The following is an 18,590-nucleotide window of genomic DNA, read 5'->3' as shown; positions in this document are numbered from 1 at the left end:
CATTGTTGTTATATGGGGCAGCACGATAAAGGTCTAAGAGTGATTAACAAACGTATATTCATAAATACCTCAGACAGTTTCTCTATTCCTATTGGTGGAGAGCGCGTCACGTGGGTGTGTATAAACCTTTGTTTATGACCGGTAAAAAGTGTTAATTCATGGGCGTGACACGCGACCTTGCACCTGTTCTTATAAGACAGTTTATTCATTCCTATTGGTCGAGAGCAACGGCTGAAACAGTTGTGCAACATGCTTTTTAGGGACATTCCCTTTGCGATTGTGCAATGCCCAAAGTGACGTATAAGGTTCACGGACAACAAGCCTTTGTAATGTAACAGCACACCCGTTCAGACTAGAGGACAATAACACAATCATTTATTCATAACAACCTATTAACGTTGCACGCATGCGCAAGTCCTGGGGGTATGTTCATAAACGGCATACAGATCGAGTGGAGGGCTGGTACAGAACGACAAGAAGACTACACAAACCCCGATGGAAGCTTACCAGTATGTTACCATTTTTATAAACCTTTAAACCAGACTATTTCCCCCAAAAGGACCCAGTAACGCAGAAGGGCATTGGATGATATTCAATGAGTTTGCTACCTGTTTGCTTTAAACGGTTTTATGAATATCACAGGAGATGCCATGATTGTCACTGACTCGCCGATGCAGCGTTCTGGAATGTGCAAACGGGTAGATTCATGGGAGAAGAACAAGTCAATGAGTTTCTCAGAACCATGCATTTGCTGTATGACTGATTCCAGTCAATTTCAACGGCAGTTTTGACTCCTTCAGGTAAGTCACATTATAATAATAATAGTAAATTATTTATTTATTTAGCGCAAGTTTTATAAAAATAATATACAGATGCGCATTTAAATAGGGAAAAAAAAGATCAAAATGAAACCAAAATAACAAATTGATCTTCTAAACAAAATGAACGTTGTTGTATAGTGTATAACGTCACACACTCGTCACTGAGTTGCATAAAAAAACTACGTTCAAAAGATAAAGCCTTTATTGGATAAAACATGTTATTAAAATAATAATAATAACAATTTATTCATTTAAATTGCGCCCATTCCATAAAATGTACACAAGCGTATAACAAAACAATTATAAAAATGTTACAATTTTACAACAGGAAAATATACAGCAATCCAAACAAATGAAAAATTGTATACCGTCAGATTATTAGCCAAACCTGGATGAGCAAATTATTATTGGCTTGTTAGTTAATGAAAATGTTCAAATTGTGCAGTCTATTTGTCCACATCAAACCTCAGCATTGCCGTATTAAGTTGTGTTTACATTTGTATTTTATTGGGTAATCCTATCACCGACCCATCAGTGGCCCAAAAGGTGTGATAACCCCCCCCCCCCCCACCCCTTGGGGAATGAAAAGTGCGGGGAAAGAAAAAAACTTTCAAGCAGGTGACTTCTACCCATCGTAAGAAATTGAGCAACAAATTGAACTAAAATATTTACTGTCAGGTGGTAGACAGCAATGTCGATCGAAGCACTCAAATCTGACTCTGGACAACAAAAGTCCACCAACGGCCAAGTACATGTAAATAAGAAATACCATAAACACATGGCGTGTGTACGAGAAGGAAGCTTGTTCACGCCAACTATTTATTGTATTCCTATTCCATCCACGTGGTCAATTTTTTAAATTAATATATTTATTTGTAAATTACAGATGTAATTCACTTTTATTTTCGTACCTAAACGTAAACACTTTCAGAAGGAGAAAACAAAAAAGGGCTATTGCTACCACGCGAATTATTTGGCGCGCTATTTTTGACGTCTGTGAACTTTCGAGATTAATGACGTCTCAACACAGTGGAAGCAAAAGGTGGGGTAAGTTAAACCCGCTTTCGTTCTCACTAGCTGCTTTTCCCGGGAAAACGTTTTTCTCCGGGGTTAACTCCTTTAACCCTACCCCTTAACTGGGTAAATTATTTCCCGGGAAAATGTTTTTTTCCCGGGAATTTGTTTGTAGTGTGAACAGATCGACTAACATTTCCCGGGAATTTCCCGGGAAATACCTGTATTGTGAAAAGGGCTAATGAGACCAACGTTAATACATTGGACCTAGTTTGTCAAAAGTGAGTCTTCTCACTTGGTGTATCTCAACATATGCATAAAATAACAAACCTGTGAAAATTTGCGAGCTCATTGGTCGTCGAAGTTGCGAGATAATAATGCAAGAAAACACCCTTGTCACAAGAAGTTGTGTGCTTTCAGAGTGCTTGATTTTGAGACCTCAAAATCTAATTCAGGGGGGTCTCGAAATCAGTTTTTTTTGCACAAGGCTGTGTGTGCACTGTTATTTATTTTTATGGGTAGGAACTAAAATGAATAAATCTTTCATCACTATGTAAATTTAACATCTATTAAAGGCAGTGGACACTATTGGTAATTACTCAAAATAGTTATTACAATAAAACCTTTCTTGGTTACGAGTAATGGGGAGAGCTTGATAGTATAAAACATTGCGAGAAACAGCTCCCTCTGAAGTAGTAGTTTTCGAGAAAGAAGTAATCTTCCACGAATTTGATTTCGAGACCTCAGATTTAGAATTTGAGGTCTCGAAATCAAGCATTTGAAAGCACACAACTTGGTGTGACAAGGGTGTTTTTTCTTTCATTATCATCTCGCAACTTCGACGACCGAGCTAGCTCAAGGTTTCATAGATTTGTTATTTTATGCATATGTTGAAATCAGTAATGCTTCTCAGGTTCAAATTAGGCAGCATAGCAATAATTAAGTGGAAGTGAAATGTTTCTCAAAACCGCTGCCAACTGCTAAAAGGCCTCTAACTAAAAAGTCATCTTACATACAGACTTTATATACCTTTATCACGGTGCAGCCCATCTTGAATCTCCAATAATATCAATGTTACCAAACCGAGGCTGGAAGAACTAAATAGTCTGGTTCCTATTTTCAAAAGGATTGTTAGCATTCATTGTTGTTATTGGTCCCGAGGAACATGATCAAGATGGGGCAGCACGATAAAGGTCTTAGAGTGATTAACAAACGTATATTCATAAATACCTCAGACAGTTTCTCTATTCCTATTGGTGGAGAGCGCGTCACGTGGGTGTGTATAAACCTTTGTTTATGGCCGGTAAAAAGTGTTAATTCATGGGCGTGACACGCGACCTTGCACCTGTTCTTATAAGACAGTTTATTCATTCCTATTGGTCGAGAGCAACGGCTGAAACAGTTGTGCAACATACTTTTTAGGGACATTCCCTTTGCGATTGTGCAATGCCTAAAGTGACGTATGAGGTTCACGGACAACAAGCCTTTGTAATGTAACAGCACACCCGTTCAGACTAGAGGACAATAACACAATCATTTATTCATAACAACCTATTAACGTTGCACGCATGCGCAAGTCCTGGGGGTATGTTCATAAACGGCATACAGATCGAGTGGAGGGCTGGTACAGAACGACAAGAAGACTACACAAACCCCGATGGAAGCTTACCAGTATGTTACCACTTCTATAAACCTTTAAACCAGACTATTTCCCCCAAAAGGACCCAGTAACGCAGAAGGGCATTGGATGATATTCAATGAGTTTTCTACCTGTTTGCTTTATACGTTTTTATGAATATCACAGGAGATGCCATGATTGTCACTGACTCGCCGATGCAGCGTTCTGGAACGTGCAAACGGGTAGATCGGAACGGAAAAAAAATGATCAAAATGAAACAAAAATAACAAATTGCTCTTCTAAACAAAATGAACGTTGTTGTATAGTGTATAACGTCACACACTCGTCACTGAGTTGCATAAAAAAAAACTACGTTCAAAAGATAAAGCCTTTATTGGATAAAACATGTTCCATAAAATGTACACAAGCGTATAACAAAACATTAAAACAAATATTACAATTTTACAACGGGAAAATATACAGCAATCCAAACAAATGAAAAATTGTATACCGTCAGATTATCAGCCAAACCTGGATGAGCAAATTATTATTGGCTTGTTAGTTAATGAAAATGTTCAAATTGTGCAGTCTTTTTGTCCACATCAAACCTCAGCATTGCCGTATTAAGTTGTGTTTACAATTGTCTTTTATTGGGTAATCCTATCACCGACCCATCAGTGGCCCAAAAGGTGTGATAACCCCCCCCCCACCCCTTGGGGAATGTAAAGTGCGGGGAAAGAAAAAAACTTCTACCCATCTTAAGAATGGATCCGCGAATAAACTTGTATCACATAACTTTCTCAAGTCTAGCTTTGCAGTGTGCTGTACCAAACCAGGAAGGGAAGGCCTATAAAACGTCTGTCGATAAGATCGTTTTAAGGCAGTGGACACTATTGGTAATTACTCAAAATAATTATCAGCATAAAACATTACTTGGGAACGAGTAATGTGGAGAGGTTGATAGTATAAAACATTGTGAGAAACGGCTCCCTCTGAAGTGACGTAGTTTTAGACGAATTTGGTTTCAAGACCTCAGAGTTAGATTTTGAGGTCTCGAAATAAAGCATCAGAATGCACACAACTTCGTGTGACAAGGGTGTTTTTTCGTTTATAGTTATCTCACAACTTCGACGACCAATTGAGCTCAAATTTTCACAGGTTGGTCATTTTATGCATATGTTGAGATACACCAAGTGAGAAGACTGGTCTTTGACAATTACCAATAGTGTCCAGTGTCTTTAAATATTGGTTAATAACCATTTCCATTTGCAGAGGTACATGTATGCTATATGAACCCATTCTCTCCACATGTTCCTGTCTATTGTCTACTGTATATTGTTGGTTGCATCATCGTGACGCAGCTTGCTCTTAAATGCTACCTTTTTGTGTGTTCCCTGCAAAATGTTTCCCGGTGTTCTTCTGGATGCGGCCCGGGACCTCAACCTCGCTATAATGCTCTTTCTCTTTAAATACAAAACGACTACTGTTTTCATAATTTCATATGTTCATATTTTTATATAGGTTGTCTCGGTCAATTTCGGAAAATGAGCAACCAATTGAACCACCAAGCTATTCTATTTCGCGCAAAATCGAATGCTACTCAAAAGGGTCATTTGATTTCGTTTTGGGATTAGTCAAAATGTGATGTTGCGTCATTCGAATTAAAAAAATACTCATTCAATTTAACAATTCATCAAAGCAGCATTCAAATTCGCAGACGCTTCCTGAACTTCGTTTGAGAACGAGTCAAATTCCTTTGAACTAAATTTAGTGTATCGTCATTCTTTTTTGAGACACAGACGCCTCAAAAAGCGACTGCGAATTTGAATGCTACTTTGATGAATTGTTAAATTGAATGTTTATTTTGTTAAATCGAATGACGCAACATTTTGACTAATCATAAAACGAAATCGAATGACCCTTTCCAGTAGCATTCGATTTGGCGCGAAATAGAATAGCTTGATGGTTAAATTGGCTGCTCATTTTCCTAAATTGGCCGAGAAAACCTATATTGTTTGCACAAATAATAACGTGGAATGCGTGGCAGACAAGTTGGATACCGTCATGTAAACATTAGTTTCCATGGGCCTGGAGCGGGCACCATTATTCCTGCAGCTGCTGTTACAGACGATTTGTTGTGCATTGTTCAGAGATACCCGCCTCCTCCCACAGTACTGCGGATCGGCCTTGATACTGATTCACAATCATATCCAGCATTCAATGCAAAATAGTGTACATTATACTGTTATAGAATGCCTTGACATAGTTCACACAAAGCCGCGCCCTATTATACTGTTATAGAATGCCTTGACATAGTTCACACAAAGCCGCGCCCTATTATACTGTTATAGAATGCCTTGACATAGTTCACACAAAGCCGCGCCCTATTATACTGTTATAGAATGCCTTGACATAGTTCACACAAAGCCGCGCCCTATTGTCAGGTTACTGTATTCTACAAAGTTCTTGTTCAGTGATGCATGATGGGAATCATTGTAAAACTACAAGAAAAGTAATTGGTAAAGGCGAACAAACTGTCAAGTTCAAGACAAACAATTACAATAATTATTTATTTGAACTGGCTTGACAATGGACCAACATTATTGATGGGTAAAATCTTATGTAGGTAAATAGCGCGAGGTGAATGGGGTTATGAGAAGACTGAGGGAAATGGTCCATGCACAGTGTGCAACCGGTTAACCATCAGCCCACATTGGATTGGGAAATGGTACATGCACAGTGTGCAACCGGTTAACCATCAGCCAAAGACTGAGGGAAATGGTCCATGCACAGTGTGCAGCCGGTTAACCATCAGCCCACATTGGATTGGGAAATGGTACATGCACAGTGTGCAACCGGTTAACCATCAGCCAAAGACTGAGGGAAATGGTCCATGCACAGTGTGCAGCCGGTTAACCATCAGCCCACATTGGATTGGGAAATGGTACATGCACAGTGTGCAACCGGTTAACCATCAGCCAAAGACTGAGGGAAATGGTCCATGCACAGTGTGCAGCCGGTTAACCATCAGCCCACATTGGATTCTGGCGCTGACACAGAGCGAATCTGTCATCTACATTATTTTGGCTCTGCAACTATATTAGTTTGTGATTACTGATTAAGTATTACAATTTGGCAAATATTGTGAATTGCTGATTCATTCTAATTAATTGGACAAATTGGAAGTTGAATTACTCGTGACTATTAGCAGCTTAAAGTTTTAAACTAGATTGTTGAAACAGCGTGTTAGTTCTTATTTTTGTAGACTTGATCGGTTCAAGCTCAGAGTTTTACCTTTTATATACCTTTATCACGGCGTGGCCATCTAGATTTTACTCCATTCCAACTCATTGTAACCAAACTGAGGCTGGACGATTTAATAGTCTGGTGCCATGCGCGTTATGGAAACAGGGAACATCACGAACACTGTTCCCGCATGGCTGCTTGTCTTTGAACTTGTTTACTGCTGAGTTTTACAAAGAGTGGTTGCATTTGAATAAAGGATTTGGCAATAGACCTTATGCACATGACGTCATTTTAGTACGGCGCCCTCGCCTTGAGGTCAAAATGAGGTTGTTCATTGGCCAATCTATGTGCGTTTCGATTGTTTCGTCACCGTTTGACCTCAAAGATGGCGGCTGGATGACGTCAATGCATAAGGTCTAGAGCTGAAGAAGTGTCATTATATCTCCCCCCACGGTCCTATTGAAGTTGCAGGTTTTGCAGACTGGATCGGTTCAAGTTCAGTGTTGCACATACAAAATGTTTCCGCAAGGCTGACTTTCTTTCAACTTGTTACTGCTGAGTCTTACTATGGTTGCAGAGAGCACATTCGTATAGTTTGTTTAAAACCGAGGGAGATCTGGCGGACATTTTATTTTGCAATTGTTTTGGTTTATAGTTCATTATTCGTTCTGACGTTCATACCACATTATCAGGAGCAAAGTAACTTACCTGACTTAATTAATTGTACTATGATTTGTGCGATACTAATAATTATTACTCAACAAACTTACAAATCAAATGGACATCTTGGAAATTGGCATGGGTTTGAGATATCCTGTTGCGAAAAAGTTCATCTAACTTGATGATGAATTTACTCAATTCGATTTTCAGAATATTGAGCATTGATCTTTCTTCACTGAACGTCCCAAAGCACCACCAACATGTATCAGCCATCTCTGAAACAGTGGTATGAAGACCGGAAGAGGTTAAGGGTCGTCTTTGATCATTCCAGGGCAAAACCAGTAGAGAGGAAAAACAAAATCAAGAAGAGTAGACAGGCGGCTTTCAAGTCTGCATTAGCAGAGAGGACAAAGCCCTTGGGACAGCATCAAGACACCAAGACGAACACGTCAGATTCATCATTGGGCAAAGAACAATGCGGAGCACAAGCAAAACGGTACCGTAGCTTTGGTACATTCACTCAAACAGAATAAAGAGGAAATTAAGACTGTATAATTAAGGCTACTTTGGAGTTTTCAATGAGTCATGGAGTACGTTTTGGCGACCCCAACCAAAGCCCAACCGAGTCCACAAGTCGGTTACCGGTTGGTCTGAACAGCATCGTCACCGCGCTCAACCGAACACGCGAAAACGCTCAACCGATATCCAATGTTTCTGGTTGGGGTCGCCAAAACGCACTCCTATGCTTTTGCCGTGATGGTCAGCTGAAGCTAAAAGGCAGTCACTCTGTGTATGACATGAGCTCCAGCTGATTCTTAACTATAACCCTATAGTTTCTCATAGGAACTGGTACTATGATTAGTCCTCCATTCAATGCTTGGTTTCCCGGATACATGCAGTAGTTTTTATTCGATAATTTAAAGCCATTGGACACTTTCGGTAAACAGTATTTTCCAAAGGCCCACACTTCGTGTATCACAACTGATATAAAAAATAACAAACCTGTGAAAATTTGGGCTCAATCGGTCATCGGAGTCGGGAGAAAATAACGGGGAAAACCCACCCTTGTTTCCGCACGTTTCGCCGTGTCATGACATGTGTTTAAAATAAATCCGTAATTCTCGACAACGAGAATTGATAATTGTTTTAATGTTTTCTCGAAAAGTAAAGCGTTTCACAATGCATGGAATAATATTTCAAGAGAAGTCTTTTACCAAGTTATTTGTAAATCTGTGAACGTTTTTTTTGTTTCTGTGCCGAAAGTGTATAATGGCTTTAAGTCAATGAAACACAAAATCATTGTGCTAAAATAATAAAATAGTACCGTTGGCAAATATTATACTTCTAGCTTAATTGCTCTAGGAATGTTTTGTTTAACCTTCTACTTATTAAAGGCATTGGACACTTTGGGTAATTACTCAAAATAATTATTATTATAAATACTTACTTGGTAACAAGCAATGGGGAGCTGTTGAGTATACATTGTGAGAACCGGCTCCATCTACCCCCCGAAGAAACGTAGTTTTCGAAGTAATTTTCCACTAAAATATTTGAAATCGATTTCTAGACCCCAGAATTTCTAGACCCACAGAATTATATTTTGAGGTCATGAAATCAAGCATCTGGAACTCACAACTTCGTGCGACCAATTGAGTTAAAATTGTCACAGTCTTGTGTGTGCATGTTGAGATACACCAAGTGAGAAGACTGGTCTTTGACAATACCAAAAGTGTCCAGTGTCTTTAAGTTTCGACCAAAGTATGTTTTTGTCTAGTGGCAGAAATAATAGAGGTATTGTAAATTGTTAAAACATAAAAATTCTTATCTCTACAGAGACGAACCTGTATCCAATAAATTCAAGGAAACTCATCACATGATACAGATCTTTATCAAGACGCCCATCAACCCCAAAACCCTCTGTCTACGACTCGATCATAAAACAACCGTCTCCGACCTGAAAGACATAATTCACAGGAAGTTGGGCATTCGTCCTGCATTGCAAAATCTGTACACGAACAACAAAAGGTTCAAGGTAGGGTCTACATAACACGAATTTGATGTACCTGAAAGGAATATTACATAAAAGGGGACTTTCGGGACGCTTGGTGGCAGCAGACTTACCAGGTAAAATCCATATTGGGTGCGTTCGTTTAGCTTCCCTGGGCCGACACCGGTGTGTGACGTTTTTTTCACAGGACGAACGTGTATAGATAATTACCAACGTTCGTCCGGAAAAAAACCCCGCCACACACCGGGGTCGACCCAGGGAAGCTAAACGAACGCACCCAATGTTCTCGGTAATGCGCGCATGCTCAGAATAACATAAACAATGACAATTCACCTGGTAAGTCTGCTGCTACCTAGCGTTCCAAAGTCTCCCATTGATTTTTGCACAAAAAGTTGCTGGTAGTGTTAGCGCTTCATGTTATCCACCATATACATGTACATAAACTTCGTCCCCTACAATCTGTCCAAAATGCCGCCGCGAGATTACTTACAGCATGGAGGTAGAATTACTCCATGCTTACATCAGGTACCAAAATATCTTCACACATCTCTCCTATTCTACATAATCTCCACTGGTTACCCAATTATTGTCAGAGTTCAATACAAGATGATCCTTCTGACAGTCAAGGCTCTCCATGGACTAGCCCTTACCTACATACAGAGCATGCTTCAGCCCCGTAGTGGCAAGGGCCGGGAGGTCATCGGGCAGCACGCTCTATCAGCTATGGGGATAGGGCATTAATTAGTAAAACGCTCACTGAGCGGTAAACTCAACAAGGGAAATTAGTTTTTCCATTAAAATGACATTCAGACAATATTTCAAGGGATATTTTTTCCATCATCATCGTTAGACCGTGTAAGTTTTATGTGAATCTGTGATCTGAGCAGATTTTTTTTCACCAATTCTGTAATGTTCCTTCAACAATTTACTTTATTGCATTTAGCATTCTCTCTTGATGAATCACAGTGGTTTGTTTTGTATCTATTCGGGGGAAAGGGACAAGATGGGACCAAGAGTTATATTTTCACGAAGGTTACTAAATAGACGAACAAATTCTATCTTAAAATTGTATGCAAAGACAAGTAAGCCTGATTTATCTGAAGTTAAGCGCATTTTCGAATGTTTCGCAAGAGTCTGTTGCGAATTTTTCGGAGCAAATTTGCAAAATCGTAAGTATCATGGACCAGGATTTTGTTCTATTTGAGAAGAAATAGACAAAGATGAAATCCCGTTACAAAAACAACAGTTAGTAAACCAAACAGAATTGCGAGGATTCATTGAACATCGTTCTAAAAAAAAAGAAGACAAAAAAAGTTTCTTTCCCCTTTATTTTCCAGTTGTGTGACGCTTTGACTCTTCTTGATCTTGGCATTAAACCGGAGACAAACATTGATTTAACACTAGCAGAAGGATTGCTTGGTGGCGCCCCAACACGTGAGTAACTAATGCATGTTCATGACATGTCAGTCTTTGTGTTACATTGTGTTTTGCTCCACATCCCCACACAGTCAATTGAAATGGGTCTTTTGTTACAGTTTATAATTCATTGATCATCAATAAATGAAACCAAGAAATAATTCAGCAATCTTAAACTCTGAATTTGATTCAGTGACATGTCTTCAAGCTGCGTTTGATTGTTCATATGATTATTTTACTGTCCTTTTTATGAACAAATATTGTGCAAAATAGCTATGCTTATAATAGGATTAATTTTGTTGTGTTGTGATAATTTTTGTTGGCTGGTGTGTCACTTTGTAAGTGATATCAGAAATTCATACACTTGAGTTAATTGAGGCGAGTTCTGGTAAAAATAAGTTCAACCAAAACATACCTGAACAAATGCTTAAAACTAAAACTTACCTAGACGACTGCTAATGGCTTTAGCAGGTACATTTTTGTGCAAGGAAGTTGGAGGAACTGTACAGATGACATTCTAGAACCAAGGTCCATACGATGGAAATCGAAGCATTTGGAATTCCAATCATTCCTCCCCCCCCCCCAAAGTACAGCAGATCTGGTTAGTATTTGAGAAGGACATTTTAATAAAATCTCATTACGAAGATCTTGATAAGGAGGAAGCTTCCAATATTATGAGATTGTTCATTAGTGTTTTATTCTCTTAATGTTTGGCTGGAAGCAGTAGACGAGACATTCCTACAGACTTTAGCGGTAAACCTCTGCAAGGACTGGCAGCAACTCGCAGTCAAGCTTAAGTTCAGACCAGCAGAGATTGGCAAGTTTGAACGTCTCGCTGAGAGCAGCCCAGAAGAACAGGCTCATCAGATGTTAGTTTCTTGGTTGAGTGAGCAGCAAGCTGATGACAGAGAAGCAGGGGAATGGTTGAGAAGTGCATTGGTTCAAATAGATCGTCGGGATTTAGCTGCAAGGATCCCAGGTTAGAATACGGTTGGATTGTTTTATTTCAATTAATATTGAAACAAACAATGGATTTTGCTACAAACAGGACTGATTTACCTCTGACATTTACACGCTTACCTTCCAAGTAAGGTAACATGAACTATGCAAGTAATGTTTTGCACCAAAATGAATCGCAGCAGTATTTTATTATATACTACAATATATGTGTCAGATTCCTTTATACTTATGTGGTTGTCGTTCTTCTTGTAGGTTATGCACCCACATCCCCAAGAGCAGGTACCAAGAGGCAGTCACCGGAACATCAGTCGGATGCTTCAGGTATTGATGGGAACAAGTTACGTGTCCCCGAGGCAGACAAGACTGATTTGAAACAAACCTCAGGTAAACTTGCCAATCCCATGAACTGTCAGCAATACGCTGAAACACGTAAAACGCCGCGACAGGCATATTACATGTATTTTGTTACAAATCTTTTACGATAAAACCCTTTGTGTTGTTGTCATTCTTCTTGCAGGTTATGTACCCACATCCCCAATAGCAGGTAGCAAGAGGCAGTCACCGGAGCATCAGTCAACATCTAATGCATCAGGCATTAATGAGATGTTTGGAGTCGTAGCTGAGAATATTGGCAAAAATTGGAAGCAACTCGGCAATTCTTTAGGCATTAAAGCTGCAAAGATTGACACATATCCAATTGACCATCCAAATGACGTCAGAGAACAGGTGTATCAAATGCTACTTGATTGGGTCAGGACACAAACAAGCCAAAAGGAGGCTGAAGACGGGCTGATCGAGACGCTCGTCAAACTCGGTCGTGCTGACATTGTCCGAAAATTACCAGGTAAGTGAACCAAACCTTTTGTTGCTCCTGTTTGTCCCCATGGAACATACGTTGGTGCCCATTGGCTACCTTGCTAGTAAAAATTGCTAGCGACACGTACGTCTTTGCCTCACTACGAATTATGTCAGCATAAAATGAATAAAATGTAGACGAGACATATTAATAAATAGGCTATATATAGGATGTTGAAAGGTTTGCGGTAACACCATACATGACTATCTCTATGATGAGTTGTGATTCTGAAAGAGCCGTTGGTTTCAACTCGACGTTGATCAGTATGCTCTGATCATTTTCTGGAGAGAGCTGGGATTGAATATAAGATTGAATAAAACGCAACTTCTGGTTGTTTTTCTCCCTTACAAGGTTATGCACGTACATCCCAAGGAGCAAGTAAGATAGACGGAGTTCACAGCAGGCAGCTTAAGGAGCATCAGACTATAACTGATGTACCAGATATCGATGAGAAGAAGTTAGGAGACATAGCTAAGCATATTGGAAAAGATTGGAAGAAACTTGCCAATTCTTTAGGTGTTAAAGCTGCACAGATTGACACATATCAAAGCGACTACCCAAATGACCTCAATGAACAAGTCTTCCGGATGCTACTGGACTGGTGTAGACATGACCAAGAGGCGGCTGAAGACGGGTTGAAGGAGGCGCTTACAGTAATCGACCGTGCTGACATTGTCAACAAAATATCAGGTACATGTTCTAAATGTAAGGGGACCACAATTGTATTTGTCACAGTTTTCTGGGATACCATTTACACAAATCTCAAACTGAGAAAAACCCCAACACCACTTGGCCATTAGGATTAATACATGTCTTAAAGACATTGGTAATTGTCACAGACCAGTCTTCTCACTTAGTGTGTCTCAACATGCATAGCAAAACAAACCTGTGAAAATTTGAGCTCAATTTGTTGTCGAAGTTGCGAGAAAATAATGAAAGAAAAAACACCCTTGACACACGAAGTTGTGTGCTTTCAGATGCTTGATTTCGTGACCTCAAAATCTAATTCTGAGGTCTCAAAATCAAATTTGTGGAAAATCACTTCTTTCTCAAAAACTATATACGTCACTTCAGAGGGAGCCGTTCTCACAATGTTTTATACTATCAACCTCTCCCGTAACTCATAACCAAGTCAAGTTTTATGTTTTTTTTGGAGTAATTGTCAATAGTGTCCACTGCCTTTAAAGTGATCCCCTGGAAGTGCAACCTATGTGAAAGCGCCCTCTCTTGACTAATCCTCCTTTAGTCCATGTTTGTTCCCCATAGTATGAGACAGAATCCCCGGCGGACAGATTTCCCTGTGATACCTGGTTGAAGTCCCGAACCAGGAGATTTGTCTTTGTTTAACGCAGAATAATTATATTTGGTTACAGGTTTGATGGGGCTACCATTCAACAATGAGTCATGCAGTCGGACTTTGGTGAGTCATTACAAGGAGACGCTGAAAGTGAACACACACCCCACACGTAAGGATCTGGCTGTTGATATGGATCAACTTTATGTTTCTTTAGAACTTCTGCAAGAAACAAACCAACCTGATCAGCCCCTCACATTGCAGTCCGGTTCAATTAAAGGACAACATAAAACAGACCACACAAGGCACCCTGATACCGAAGGCGCACGCGAGATCGATCAAACCCAAACAGAGTATAAGAAAATTCCCCTTAAGTCACACGGAGACATGTTAAGCTTTGACAAGAACAGAATCTTAATCACTGGTGAAAGTGGGTATGGTAAATCAACGCTTCTAAAGAAGATAGCTTATGACTGGGCTGTTTTACAGAGTAATACTGATCAATCGACTCTCCAAAAACAAGAATCGCCCCTGTCAAAGTATAAGCTCGTCTTTTTGTTGGAAATAAACAAAATGGAGGTCAATTTCAACGTTATGGATGAGATATTTCATCAAATATTGCCTCCAAACGAATTTGGGAAAACGACTCTCAAAAGTTATATGACGAAACACCCAGAGAAAGTTCTCATCCTTCTTGATGGAGCGGACGAAATCTCCTTTCAGACACTACAAAATGCAAACGAAGAATTCAGTGTTAACAATGTCCTTTCATTCAAGTCGCTAAAACGCTGTAAGGTAATTGTAACAAGCCGACAGTCAACGGCACTAAAGTTACTGACTTGCAATTCCAATTTCACAAGAGTGGACGTAGTTGGGTTCGATGACAATAAAAAGCAAGATTATATCAGTAAATACTTCAGCAATTACAGCTCCCAACACCATGCTCATGTTCTTGCTGAAATAAATAAGTCTGAAACACTCAGCAGTTTAGGGGAGATTCCTCTGTTTCTTTGGTTGATGTGTTCATCATTAACAAAGGCTGGAAGTCGACTACCTGGCAGGATTACAGAACTGCTTCATCTCGCAATCGGGGTATTCTATGACCAAAAGATTGGCAAAGATTGCACATCCAACCCCTCCGAGAAAATAACCAAAAAGGGTTTTAATGAGCTGATGGCCAAACTTGGGAAGGTTGCTCTTGAACGTTCGACGTTACAAGGGCACGGAAAAAATGCCTTCGCAGTTTCAGAGTTTGATTCAGAGGACCTTGTAAATTTGGGATGTGAAGTCGGCTTGCTGACCCGATGGCAATTCATACACGGTTTAGACAAGGTTCATCAAGTCCGGTTCCACCACATAATATTAATGGAGTTTTGTTGTTCCGTTTACCTGTCTGATATGACAGAGTCCAATCCTAACAAATTTAAAGAGTACATGTCAAAATTGTTAGACGGAGACGTGAAAAGAAATGAATACTTAATCCGTTTCTGCAGCGGGGGAAACAAAAAAGCTGCAGAATTCGCTATAGAGCTGACCGAAAAACACCTTTCAGTTTACAATAAAAACACCCCCGTTGAATGCGAAAGGTATGTCTGTTTACATAGGATAATGATGCTGGCTTTGTTTGAATCCAAGCTTGGTGCGACTGTGAAAAACCTCGCGCTAGATGAGTGGGTTAGATTCCCATATAAGCTTAAAGGAGAAGACCTCTTGGCTGCACATTATTTCATTCGAAACCTACCACAACGATCCAGTCTTCATCATGTTTCTGATATAACGATATCATGTCAAGGAACAACCGATTTAGATCTCCTAGAACAAACAATGGCCAGAACAAGGTGTGATCTATCATTAGAAGTAGTTGGTGTCAATATGAACGACAAAATTTACCAACTGAAAAACATTTCTGAAAGATTAACTTCGCTTACTTTAAGAGATTGTCAGTTAAGCTGTTTCTCTGTTCCTCAACTTTTCAGGTTATTTCAATCAGCTTCGAAGTTGAAGAAAGTGTTTTTGGTGGGAAACAACTTGCACGGTTTGAAATCAGACCAGTTACCTTGTATTCATTCCTTGGAGGTCTTGACACTAGACGGATGTAAGCTGACGAAGGATGACATTTGGTCAGTTTTCGCCGTCGTGGCTGCTGCAGGTAGTGTAACGACACTTGTTCTAAAGGATAACGATCTCCGTGGTATTAAGGGGGACCAGATAACTCCTGTTTCTTCCTTGAAGATATTGCATCTATACGCATGTGGCATACAGAGTGATGATATTGGTTCAGTTTTCTCCGTCGTGGCTGCTTTAGGTAATGTAGCGACACTAGCTCTATACAGAAACGATCTCCATGGTATTAAGGGGGAACAGATAAATGCTGTTTCTTCCTTGAAGGAATTACATCTGAACGCATGTGGCATACAGAGTGATGATATTGGGCCAGTTTTCTCCGTCGTGGCTGCTGCAGGTAGTGTAACGACACTTGTTCTCAAAGAAAACGATCTCCATGGTATTAAGGGGGACCAGATAACTCCTGTTTCTTCCTTGAAGGCATTGCATCTATACACATGTAGTTTACAGAGTGATGATATTGGTTCAATTTTCTCCATCGTGGCTGCTGCAGGGAGTGTAACGAGACTTGGTCTACATGATAATGATCTTCATTGTATTAAGGGGGAACAGATAACTCCTGTTTCTTCCTTGAAGGAATTGCATCTCTACGCATGTGGTATACAGAGTGATGACATTGGGTCAGTTTTCTCCGTCGTGGCTGCAGCAGGGAGTGTAGAGAAACTTGTTCTTAATGATAACTATCTCCATGGTATAATGGGGGACCAGATAACTCCTGTTTCGTCCTTAAAGGAAGTGTGTCTCTGCGCATGTGGCATACAAAGTGATGATATTGGGCAAGTTTTCTCTATCGTGGCTGCTGCAGGTAGTGTAACGTGTCTTGTTCTAAAGGATAACGATCTCCGTGGTATTAAGGGGGACCAGATAACTCCTGTTTTTTCCTTGAAGGAACTGTATATACACTCCTGTGGCATACAGAGTGATGATATTGGTTCAGTTTTCTCCGTCGTAGCTGCTGCCGGCAGTGTAACGACACTTTTTCTAAAGGATAACAATTTCCATGGTATTACAGGGGAACAGATAACTCCTGTTTCTTCATTGAAGGAATTGCATCTCGACTCGTGTGGTCTACAGATTGAAGATATTGGGTCAGTTTTCTCAGTCGTGGCTGCTTTGGGTAATGTAACGATATTAGCTCTACACAGAAACGATCTCCATGGTATTAAGGAGGACCAGATAAATGTTGTTTCTTCCTTGAATAAATTGCATCTAAACGCATGTGGTATACAGAGTGATGATATTGGGTCAGTTTTCTCCGTCGTGGCTGCAGCAGGGAGTGTAACGTCTCTCGTTCTACAGGACAACGATCTCCATGGTATAAAAGTGGACAAGATAACTCCTGTTTCTTCCTTGAAGTTTTTGCATCTGTACGCGTGTGGTTTACAGAGTGATGATATTAGTTCAGTTTTCTCCGTCGTGTCTTCAGCAGGTAATGTAACGACACTTGTTCTGGACGAAAACAATCTCCATGGTATTAAGGGAGACCAGATAACTCCTGTTTCTTCCTTGAATGAATTGCATCTCTACGCTTGTGGTTTACAGAGTGATGATATTAGTTCAGTTTTCTCCATCGTGGCTGCCGCAGAAAGTATAACGAAACTTGTTCTAGCAAAAAACAATCTACATGGAATTAAGGGGGACCAGATTACTCCTCTTTCTTCCCTGAAAGAATTGCATCTCTACGCATGTGGTTTACAGAGTGATGATATTGGGCCAATTTTCTCCATCGTGGCTGCTGCAGGTAGTGTAACGGCACTTGTTCTCAAAGAAAACGATCTCCATGGTATTAAGGGGGACCAGATAACTCCTGTTTCTTCCTTGAAGGCATTGCATCTATGTACATGTAGTTTACAGAGTGATGATATTGGGCCAATTTTCTCTATCGTGGCTGCTGCAGGTAGTGTAACGTGTCTTGTTCTAAAGGATAACGATCTCCGTGGTATTAAGGGGGACCAGATAACTCCTGTTTTTTCCTTGAAGGAACTGTATATACACTCCTGTGGCATACAGAGTGATGATATTGGTTCAGTTTTCTCCGTCGTAGCTGCTGCCGGCAGTGTAACGACACTTTTTCTAAAGGATAACAATTTCCATGGTATTACAGGGGAACAGATAACTCCTGTTTCTTCATTGAAGGAATTGCATCTCGACTCGTGTGGTCTACAGATTGAAGATATTGGGTCAGTTTTCTCAGTCGTGGCTGCTTTGGGTAATGTAACGATATTAGCTCTACACAGAAACGATCTCCATGGTATTAAGGAGGACCAGATAAATGTTGTTTCTTCCTTGAATAAATTGCATCTAAACGCATGTGGTATACAGAGTGATGATATTGGGTCAGTTTTCTCCGTCGTGGCTGCAGCAGGGAGTGTAACGTCTCTCGTTCTACAGGACAACGATCTCCATGGTATAAAAGTGGACAAGATAACTCCTGTTTCTTCCTTGAAGTTTTTGCATCTGTACGCGTGTGGTTTACAGAGTGATGATATTAGTTCAGTTTTCTCCGTCGTGTCTTCAGCAGGTAATGTAACGACACTTGTTCTGGACGAAAACAATCTCCATGGTATTAAGGG

The 18,590-nt window shown here is 40.1% G+C and overlaps 1 protein-coding gene across 1 annotated transcript; it reads left to right on the top strand.

The window, feature by feature from the left end:
- The first annotated feature begins 191 nt into the window (after window positions 1-191).
- LOC117304771 lies at window positions 192-18,188 on the top strand. The gene is made up of 10 exons (XM_033789379.1): window positions 192-800; window positions 7,570-7,855; window positions 9,193-9,391; window positions 10,705-10,801; window positions 11,508-11,762; window positions 11,996-12,127; window positions 12,261-12,587; window positions 12,951-13,289; window positions 13,973-17,840; window positions 18,122-18,188. Exons 2-10 carry the CDS (start codon window positions 7,620-7,622, stop codon window positions 18,186-18,188), a joined length of 5,520 nt encoding a protein of 1,839 aa, XP_033645270.1. The 5' UTR covers window positions 192-800; window positions 7,570-7,619.
- The last annotated feature ends 402 nt before the right edge of the window (window positions 18,189-18,590 follow it).

This window comes from Asterias rubens, chromosome 21 (assembly GCF_902459465.1).
Source record: "Asterias rubens chromosome 21, eAstRub1.3, whole genome shotgun sequence".
Classification (NCBI taxonomy): Eukaryota; Metazoa; Echinodermata; class Asteroidea; order Forcipulatida; family Asteriidae; genus Asterias; species Asterias rubens.
Note: the sequence above shows the minus strand (reverse complement) of the source record. Positions and strands in the feature narration are given on the sequence as shown.